The sequence below is a fragment of the Nomascus leucogenys genome, chromosome 24, assembly GCF_006542625.1.
Source record: "Nomascus leucogenys isolate Asia chromosome 24, Asia_NLE_v1, whole genome shotgun sequence".
NCBI lineage: Eukaryota > Metazoa > Chordata > Mammalia > Primates > Hylobatidae > Nomascus > Nomascus leucogenys.
In genome coordinates, this window is record NC_044404.1 from 13640360 (window position 1) to 13650185 (window position 9826).

General features: G+C 47.7%; 1 protein-coding gene across 2 annotated transcripts; it reads right to left on the minus strand.

Moving 5' to 3' along the window:
- Positions 1 to 1307: 1307 nt before the first annotated feature.
- Positions 1308 to 6647, minus strand: PRAMEF14 (PRAME family member 14). 2 transcript variants are annotated; one of them, XM_003274262.3, is made up of 4 exons: positions 6570 to 6647; positions 4420 to 4731; positions 3445 to 4023; positions 1308 to 2497 (listed from the first exon to the last, which is right to left on the minus strand). In XM_003274262.3, the coding sequence occupies exons 2-4, from the start codon at positions 4704 to 4706 to the stop codon at positions 1939 to 1941; spliced, it is 1425 nt and encodes a 474-aa protein (XP_003274310.1). In that variant the 5' UTR covers positions 4707 to 4731; positions 6570 to 6647; the 3' UTR covers positions 1308 to 1938. The 2 variants fall into 2 exon arrangements, with proteins under 2 accessions (XP_003274310.1, XP_012353824.1); XM_012498370.1 differs by lacking the exons at positions 3445 to 4023; positions 4420 to 4731; positions 6570 to 6647 and adding an exon at positions 2969 to 3247 and having other exon boundaries at positions 1451 to 2497.
- Positions 6648 to 9826: the final 3179 nt, after the last annotated feature.

The window sequence follows — 9826 nt, forward strand, 5'->3', positions numbered from 1 at the left end:
TGAGTGTGCACAGACCCACCTGGGCTGCGACAGCATCTGGGCTTGACCACAACCACAAAAGAAAATTAGAGCAGGTGCCATGAGAGATGAGGCAGTGAGAGCAGACACCCCCAAGCTGCAGGAGAAGGGGGGATCTCCTGGACCCTTGAGAGCACTGGGGGACCTCAGTTGGTAACTGTGACCTGGACAGCTTCAGTTGCACCTTTGGAGCTACTGCCCTGCCAACTCGGGAGAACCAGGACTCCCTTTTGTCCCAGGCTCCCATCAGTTCCAAAGTATATGCAGCCTCAGCTGTGCCCTCTCTCTGTGTTTCCCTGAAGAGGTGACAGGTGAGATGCAGGTTCACAGCAGCTCGGGCCAACCCTGCACAAACAAACCCAGTGCTCCTGGGTGTGGTTTAATGAGCCCCAACTGCACTCTCGTCCAGGAGCTTGCAGGCTAACAGCAGGCAGTGGGCAGTGAGGTAGAGGCTGTGGTGGAGACTCCAGACCTGGGACCAGGTTCCATTTTGCCATGAGAGGGTGTGGGTGGCACAGTTGGCTGCCTCAGGGACATGGAGCACAGGCCTGGCTCATGACCCTGCCAACGGGGTGCCTCCAGGAGTGGTTCGTGGTTCCCAGGCCAAGCATCAGGCTGGTCACCCCTATGGGGGGCGGATCTTGGAAACACAGCCTGGAGTGGATCTGCATAGAACCTCCCTTCAAGACCCGGGAGCTTGACACTGTTAGCAGGATGGGCACAGTGGCCAGATAGCTGGCCAGGTCCTTGAAGCAGGTGCCATTTCTGCTTCCCACCCTGGCCCCCTGATGGATGGCCCCAGCTCTGCCTTCTGGGCCTGGCATCCACACATCTTGTGCTAGCGGGGCACCACCCCATTCCTATCTTCTCCTTGGGGCCCCTCTCTGCCCATCCCTTTGCGCCTGACCGAGCTGCTCCCCATGGGCAAAAAAGTAAGAAAAAAACTGATGACTGAAGAGAAGTAAAGAACGGGTGGAGATCATCTGTACGCCTGTTTTCCCAGCACTTTGGGAGGCCAAGGTCGGTGGATCATTCGAAGCCAGGATCTTGAGACCAGGCTGATCAACATGGAAAAACCCCGTCTCTATTAAAAATACAAAAATCAGCCAGGCTTGGTGGAAAGTGCCTGCAGTCCCAGCTATTTAAGTGGTTGAGGCACAAGAATCACCTGAGCCCTGAAGGAAAGGATTGCAGTGAGCCCAGACTGCACCACTGCACTCCAGCCTAAATGACAGAGGGAGATTTTGTCTCCAAAACAAAACAAAGAACAAGAATGGGTGGGAAATACTCAAAATGATCAAATTTTATTTGGTTGCTTTGATGTTCTACAGCTGAAACTCAATCACAGACAAATTAGTATTTCATTATTTTTCCATCAGTAACTCAATAACTAGAGATTTCTGATGGATAAATTGCTACAACAGGTTAAAAGTTTTCATTCAGGCACTCTTTATTTCTGATATTCCTTGGTAACCATCCTTGCAGAGATAACATTCTCATCACTGTAGAACTTTAGCTTCTCTTTCCGACTCTGCAGGACACGGGTTCCTGAAGGTCTCGTTGACGTCACCTCAACATTTTCCTCCAGCCTTGCCCCCTGCTGTTATGTTTTTTTTCCCTCACACTGAGCACTTGCCTGCACTTCCTTTAAGTCGCATGTGGCCTGGACACAGTCACTCATGCCAGTAATCCCAGCACTTTAGGAAGCTGAGCAGGAGGGTGCCATAAGCCCAGCAGTTTGAGACCAGCTGGAGCAACATAGCGAAACCCTGTCTCAAATTGTCTTTAACAAAAATTTTGGAATTATTAAAAAAGGAAATAAGAAAAAAGAAAAAGAACTTGCACCTACATACTAGATTTTAGTGTCCAACTGCCTAGAAGAGAACTTTGGATTTATCTACCCCGCTAGGCGCGCCTTCCCTAGCAGCAAAGATGGAGCTCCAGTTCCTCAGAAGGTGATGAGCCACAGGAAGGGCAGGGGGTGGGGCCAATGAAGATCCTCTTGGGCTGCCTGACTTCCCTCAGTGTACACATCAGCTCAGCCCGAAGTGGGGTGAAGATCTCCCAGTTGACATGAACCAAGGAATTCAAACTCTCCTCAGGGGCAGGATACGTCTCCAGGCTTAACTTGCTCAGCGCACTGGTGTGGCGCAGCAGGCCCTTCAGGGCGTCCATAGACATGCAATTTCTGCCAAAGTAGAAGGTGGTGAGCTGGGAGCAGCGGCTCAGGCCAGGCAGGATGGCACTGAGTTGGGAGTAGTGGATCTGACAGCCCTCCAACACGAGGGTCTCGAGAGTGGCAGCAATTTTCTGTAGCAGAGCTCCGAGGGGTTCAAGACTGATGCGGAACAGCAGCACATAGCTGAGATTCAGATGCTTTAGGTAACCGAGGCTTGGGTACTGGGAGAGACACTTCACGTCCTCTTCCAATAGGTAGCCACAAGTTAATTCCAAGTTCTCCAAGGGGTTCTGGAGGCACCTGTGGAGATCAAGAAGTTAGTTCTGGGCAATGGTACCAGTTAGATGAAGGTAGTGGGGAATAACATCAAGGAAAATGCCTGCTTCAACCAAACACAACTTTATTCCCACCATCTGATGATGGTCCTCATGCAAGTTGCTGCATGATGAGGACCCTGATCGTTCAGGGGCAGTCCCAATTTAGGCTCAGCCCTTTCACCATTGCTTGTGTGATTGGGTCAAGGCCACAAAATCTCTAAAGCCTTTTTTTTTCATCTTTTAGCAGAAAACTTCATCTCTGGGCCACAGGTACCCAGTGGGAGATGTGCACAAAGAACTCAACTCAGCAAGGTCTAGGGACATCAGCTAGGGCTACCTACCAGCAGGGGCTCCCTGACATGGCTGCATCTGCAAACCAACTATCACTTTTTACCACTGTCACGCCTACTCCCTCACCTCCGTCCCGGAAACACACATTTCCCATGTCAATTACCTTTCCTGGAGTTCCAAACAACCTTTTACAGACAGGGAATCAGAGACAGGATCATTCGTGATCACTAAGCTGGTGAGGACAGACCTTCTATTGTGAAATGCATAGGTTTGATGCACTTTCCCTCCTTTCATACCCTCCTCTATTATCTCTTTGACATCATATCAACTTGAAACACACTTTGTAACAGGAAATTCACACGTGCACCCCCAGTAGAGCTGAAACTCCCACTAACTAGCTTGTACATGATGTCCCTCTCTAGCTTCTACCCCAGGGGACCCCTATGCCCTTATAGGAGCGATCCTGTGATAGCCACTCCAGGACATGGAACACTGAATGGGGCATTGTGTTGACCTTCTGGTATCCCCTTCACTGTGACATTGCCACTGGCTGGCACACAGGACACGCCTTCTAGTGTTTGCTGTAACAAAACAAGACTGTTCTGTGGTCTGCATAGAAAGTGCATGATCCTTTCTCACCTGATCAGCAGTTCCAGGTGTCCACTGAAGAAGGTGATCAATTTTATTTTAAGCAACTGGAGGTGTTCCAGCCTGAGGAACACAGAGCTCAATTTGGCAACTAACCGTCCCTCGAGTTCAATGTCTGACGTGTAATGATGGCACCTGGAGAAAACGAGTTTGCGAAGATTCTTCATCTCCTTCAGGTAACAACGAAGCTTTCTTATCAGACGTGGCCAGGACATGTTGCGAATTTCCAGCTCCTGAATACTATTCAGGTATATTATTTTCAATGACTTTCTGAGATATTTAATCGGCGTTAGATAATTGACCAGCTTACTACAGCACAGGTGTACTAAACCTCTCCTTTGGTAAACCCACTGAAAGAGGTATCTCAGGCATTCATCCTGGGGTATTTCCTTGAGGCAGACATCTATGAACACCTTTAAGGGCTGGTGCTCTCCCATCCTTGGACAGTCCTCTGCTGTCTGCCTGTTACTCATGGCCTCTGGGGAGCAGGACAGGGCCCAGGCTCCAGGCCATCCGGCCCAGAAATTCTCATCAACATCCCGCAAATCCAGCACTTGAAGTTTCCACCTCCTGTGGGTAAAGTAAGGGAGAGGCTCAGAATTTAGAAGGACCCATCCCTGACCTTTGCTTTCATTCTCATCCCATAAATCAGCTGCTCCTGTCCTCAGTGCTCCCTGTTCTCTTTGTTTTTTCTCGATCCCTTTTCCCTTATGATTCTGACTGGTCCCCACTTCTATTTCCTTTACATTTCACTGAGTAAAGGCAGGTTTCTTTTCCAATAGTGGACCCTGTATGGTGAGCAGTCCTGTCTCTGAGGATCTGGACAATGGCCAAAGCCTCCCTGAGCTTCCTCGGCAGCACCATCAGAAGACTCTGGGCCACACTTGGGCTACTTCTCTGCCTGACCCTGCTGTTCTTTCCCTGGACACCTCAGCCCCATCTACCAGCCCTCCTGGGTCACCTCACCTGGGGCGATCCTTCTGTGTAAGCAGCATATGAAGCCCTTCCAGCAATGCTTTTAAGGTCTCCAGATGAAGCGTCTTCATCAGCGATCCCAGAGGGAGGCGATTGAAGGGCCAGGCCTGCACCATCACCGTCAGAATCTGGAAGTGTCTCCTGCTGAAGGCCTCCAGGAAGAGTGGGAGATAGAGCACCCTGGGCAGCTCCTCCACGGCAGAGATGGCCAAGGCCTGGTCTCTCAGCAGGCTCTGCACTGCCAGCTCCAGGAGTCTGGGTGGGGCCTGGATGCTCATCCTGATGGATCTGCAAGGAAAATCTCTAGAAGACAAATCCAGGGAAAATGTATCACTCTCAGGGCAAACACAATCACCCCATCTTCTCGTAGGACCAATATCATTGCTCTGGTAGAGGTAGAAAAATTACCACTTTACCCCAATTCCACTCTGTGCTTGGTGGCTTCAAATCTATATTTCTGCTTCTGCTGGTACCAGGAAGAATGTCTTCCAAACACCAAGAAGGGAGGGATTAAAGACACCACTGGCCCATTAATTTTCATCCATTGCTCCACTGAATCCCAGAACCACCGGACAGTGCCACTGAAGATCCTGAAAGCCAAGCTCTACCTCTTTGAGGAAAAATTTCTTGTCACTTACCACCCTAAAGCAATAGAATGAGAGTGTCCTGTGGCCCCAGACAGCCTACATTCTCAGTTCACATCATGAACATGCTGGGGGAACACTAAAGGGACTCCCTAAAATCGATGCCATTATTTTTTATTTTGAAAATTTTCTACCAGAAATGGACCAGGTGCTGTGGCTCATGTCTGTAATCCCAACGCTGCTGGAGGCCAAGGCAGGCAGATCACTTGGGGTCAGGAGTTTGAGAACAGCCTGGCCTACATAATGAAACCATGTCCCTACTAAATATAAAAAAATTAAGAATCATTTGACTCCAGAAGGCAGAGGTTGCAGTGAGCCGAGATCGCACCACTGTACTCCAGCCTGGGTGACAGAGTTAGACTCTGACTCAAAAATAAACAAATTGATAAATTAATTAATTTAAATATTAGCCAGGTGTGGTCATGCATGACTGCAATCCTAGCTACTCTGGAGGCAGAGGAGGGAGAATCACTTGAAGCCCAGAGGCAGAGTTTCCAGGGAGCCCAGCTCTGGGCCCTGCACTCCAGTCTGGGTGACACAGTCAGAGTACATTGCAGAAAACAACAAAATAATTCACTGGAACTGTAAAAGTGGTGTGATGGTATTCTACAGCATTTGGAAGGTATGTATAGAAATGCTAATTGTAGCTGGGCGTGGTGGCTCACTCTGTAATCCCAGCACTTTGGGAGTCTGAGGTGGGCAGATCTCCTGAGGTCAGGAGTTTGAGGCCAGCATGGCCAACATGGGAAAACCCCGTGTCTACTAAAAATGCAAAAATTAGCTAGGCATGGTGGTGAGTGCCTGTAATCCAAGCTACTCAGGAGGCTGAAGCAGGAGAATCACAAGAACTAGGAGGCAGAAGTTTCAGTGAGCAGAATCACACCATGGCCCTCCAGCCTGGGCAACAATAGGGAAACTCCATCTCAAAAAAAAAAAAAAAAAATTAACCAGAAACTGTAAAAGTGCTACGATGCTATTCTAGAGCACTGTAACTCTAAGATGAAGGTTCCAATACACATCACTTCCACATACTCACAATTACCCACTTTTGGATGGATCCTAGGGGCAAAAATAAATCCCATGATCTGAGCAAAACTGCACTCTTGAGATTGGTGTGTGGGATACCTTTAAGGATTTCAAGAAAATGAAAGCACACTTGGAGAATCACAATAACACCAAGTCTATGAACTGTAATTGAAGGGCACAAAAACAAATAACTTCAAATGTCAAGAAATAAAAATTCATCTAACTGTCAATTGTTAATATATTTTTTAAAAACCTGCTTCGATAAGAATTTTAAAAGACAAGAACCAAGCACAAATCACAATTTGATGGATGAAGACAAAACTACATTTAGAGGAAAAATGAAAGCCTAAGTCTGTTCATCTCATGAAACAGACAGAAAAATATTCTGTGCCACTTTGGGATGTGTGTCACCATCCCTGACTGGCTGGCTGCAGATCAGATGGGCTTGATCATAAGAAGGTGGTGACTTACCAGTGCTGGACTCACTTTGCAGAGTTCTGGGACCTCTCAGAGAACCAAGCAGTAGCTCCAGGTATGAGTGCTGTGGGTCTCTTCTGTGTTCCCTCAGGAGCTTTTATAGACCTTTCTAACCCCAGCCTTCCCTTCTCAATCACCAGCTTCCAATCAGAAAGTGATACCTGATTAGATCTTGTAGTCACACCCAGTTAATCCTGATTGAGTTTTCAGCTTTCTTCTGACTAATTGATTGAATTAGATACATTTATGGAAGTAAAAGAATAAATAATAGGGTGAAAGTCCAAAACTCATTCATTCATTTATTCCCCAAATACTGATGAAGTTTGGCTAATAGATGACTTTCATAGTGATACAGGGAAGGGATTAATCTGTTCCTGATATTAGACAAAAAAAAAAAACCTCAAGGTGTCCTTATTGGAGGATGTTTGGCCACATCAAAATTGTCAAAATGTTTCAGAGGTACAACAGCCTGAAGAAGATAATGATGTCATTCCCAAGAAAACAATAAAAAGCTGTGCATATCGAATGGTTGCCTGGGTTTTATGCTATCTAACATAGCAGATCATACGCACATTCAGGTAGAAGAAAGGAACCACTGAGAGTGTGATCGATCTCAAGACTAAGTCAAGGCTTCCCTGAAGGAAATCAGGGCAAAGTGACTAAGTGAGGTGGGGACTGAGCAGAATGAGACTATGTGTTCTAATGGGAGCCTGGAAAGGAAACAAGACAATATAAAACATGGCGGTTATCTTGTGGGCATCTAGATGTCAGGACTGAAAGTCTTTTGTCAAGATTGAGTTTATTTATTGATTGTTTAATTGATTTTCAGACTGGGCCTCCATCTGTCACCCAGGCTGGAGTGCAGTGGCACGATTTCAGCTCACTGCAACCTCAACCTTCTGGATTCAAGCGATTCTCTCACCTTGCCTCCCGAGTAGCTGGGAATTACGGGTGCGCTCCAACATGCCCCACTAATTTTTGTATTTTTGGTAGAGATGGGGTTTCACCATGTTGGCCTGGCTGGTCTCTAACTCTTTTTTTTTTTTTTTTTGACGGAGTCTCGCTCTGTCGCCAGCTGGGTGCAGTGGCCATCTCCTCACTGCAAGCTCCGCCTCCCGGTCATGCCATCTCCTCCTCAGCCTCCGAGTACTGGACTACAGGCCCCCCACCCCGCTTTTTTTTTTTTTTTATAGACGGTTTCACGTGTCTCATCTCCTGACCTCGTGATTCCCCCGCCTCGGCCTCCCAAAGTGCTGGGATTACAGGCATCAGCCATCTCACCCACCCTAGACTGAGTTCAGAAATTGAAAGGAGAATCATCAAAAGAGATAGGGCAGACTCTTAAACCATAACATCGGCTTCGAGAACACAGGGGGCAGGTGCAGTCTCGGCCCTACTAGAAGGTAAAGTGTATTTACCCGCAAAAGTGGTGGGTTCCTCTCAGAAAACCAGCTTGCAAAGATGGAATCTGAGAATGTGAGCTGGAGCAGAGGCCAGAGAGAAGACCGTAGAAGACATGGGAAGGGAGACTTTCCCAAGCTGGAAGCCATGAAGGTAGAAACTGTGGGCTCTACAGGATGTGAGAGAGAAATGAAGCAGGATCCATATGTCCCTGTCATGGTGCTATCATCTGGAAACCTTTCCTTTAGACTCCGGGATCTTCCCACAGTGGAACATTTCCCAGCAACCATTGGCCCCAGTCATTTTCCAGGACCCTTCATCCAAATCTTAATCTCACTGACTCCCTTCCTACTCTAATTTAATAATTCATGTTTCCTCCTTCTTAGAGTTCTTTCCTGTCACTAATATTGAACATAGAGATTCTTATCAGAGCATCACCATTAGGCCTACAAAGGAAGCTCAGGGCTGGGCACAGTGGCTCATGCCTGTAATGTCAGCACTTTGGGAGGCCAAGGTGGGCTGATCACGAGGTCAGGAGATCGAGACCATTCTGGCTAATATGGTGAAACTCCGTCTCTACTAAAAATACAAAAAATTAGCCGAGCATAGTGGCAGATGCCTGCACTCCCAGCTACTCAGAAGGCTGAAGCAGGAGAATTGCTTGAATCCAGGATGCGAAAGTTGCAGTGAGCTGAGATGAGACCGAGGCGGGCAGATCACCTGAGGTCAGGCATTCCAGACCAGCCTGGCCAACATAGTGAAACCCTATCTCTACTAAAAATACAAAAAGTAGCCAGGTGTGGTGGCACATACCTGTAGTCTCAGCTACTTGGCTGAGGCAGGAGAATTGCTTGAACCTGGGAGGTGGAGGATGCAGTGAGCTGATACGGTGCCATTGCAGTCCAGCCTGGGTGACAGAGCAAGACTCTGTCTCAAGAAAGAAAAAGAAAAAGAAATGTGAAGTCTCCACCCCAAAGTGAACAGGGGACATGAGCCACATGTATGTTTATTCAGTATGCATGTGTTAGGCCCCCTTCATGAATACTCATAGGCCACTTCATGACCTGTTGAGTGTGTATACTTGGCCAACCCACTCAGCATAAATTCCTGCCTCATCACTTCCTCCCTGGAAGTACCAGTGAGGGATCTTTTCTGAAAGCTGCACTTTCGAGCCTAAGGCATGGCCGGTCTGCAGGCCATAAGCTACAGAAATATATATTTTTTTCCTTTTTAAGTAGAGACAGGATCTTGCCTTGTTGCCCAGGCTAGAACTCCTTGGCTCAAGCAATCCACCCACATTGGCCTCCCAAAGTGCTAGAATTACAGGCGTGAGCCACCTTGCTTGGCCTATAGAATTGTATCTTTTTTTTTTTTTTTTTTTGAGAGGGAGTCTCGCTCTTTGCCCAGGCTGCAGTGCAGCGGCATGATCTCGGCTCACTGCAATCTCCACCTCCCGGGTTCAAGCGATTCTCCTGCCTCAGCCTCCCAAGTAGCTGCGGTTACAGGTACATGCCACCATGCCCAGCTAATTTTTGTATTTTTAGTAGAGATGGGGTTTCACCATGTTGGCCAGGATGGTCTCGATCTCTTGACCTTGTGATCCACCCACCTCAGCCTCCCAAAGTGCTGGGATTACAGGCGTGAGCCACCACACCCAGCCTAGAAATATATGTTATAATAAAATAGAGCCATGTGTGGTGGCTCATGCCTGTAATCCCAATACTTTGTAAGGCTAAGATTGGAGCACTGCCTGAGCCTGGCAGTTCTAGACCAGCCCAGGTAATATAGAGAGACTCCAGTAACATGAGACCTCCAGTACATGTTGAATAGGAGTGGTCACATGTAGATGC

Excerpts from the sequence above, each read along its gene's own strand:
- PRAMEF14 (XM_003274262.3), bottom strand. The coding sequence starts at position 4,706 with ATGAGCATCCAGGCCCCACCCAGACTCCTGGAGCTGGCAGTGCAGAGC. Across the intron at positions 4,024-4,419 it reads ACACAGAAGGATCGCCCCAG|GAGGTGGAAACTTCAAGTGC; the intron begins GTGAGGTGACCC and ends CTTTACCCACAG. Across the intron at positions 2,498-3,444 it reads CACCTGGAACTGCTGATCAG|GTGCCTCCAGAACCCCTTGG; the intron begins GTGAGAAAGGAT and ends TGATCTCCACAG.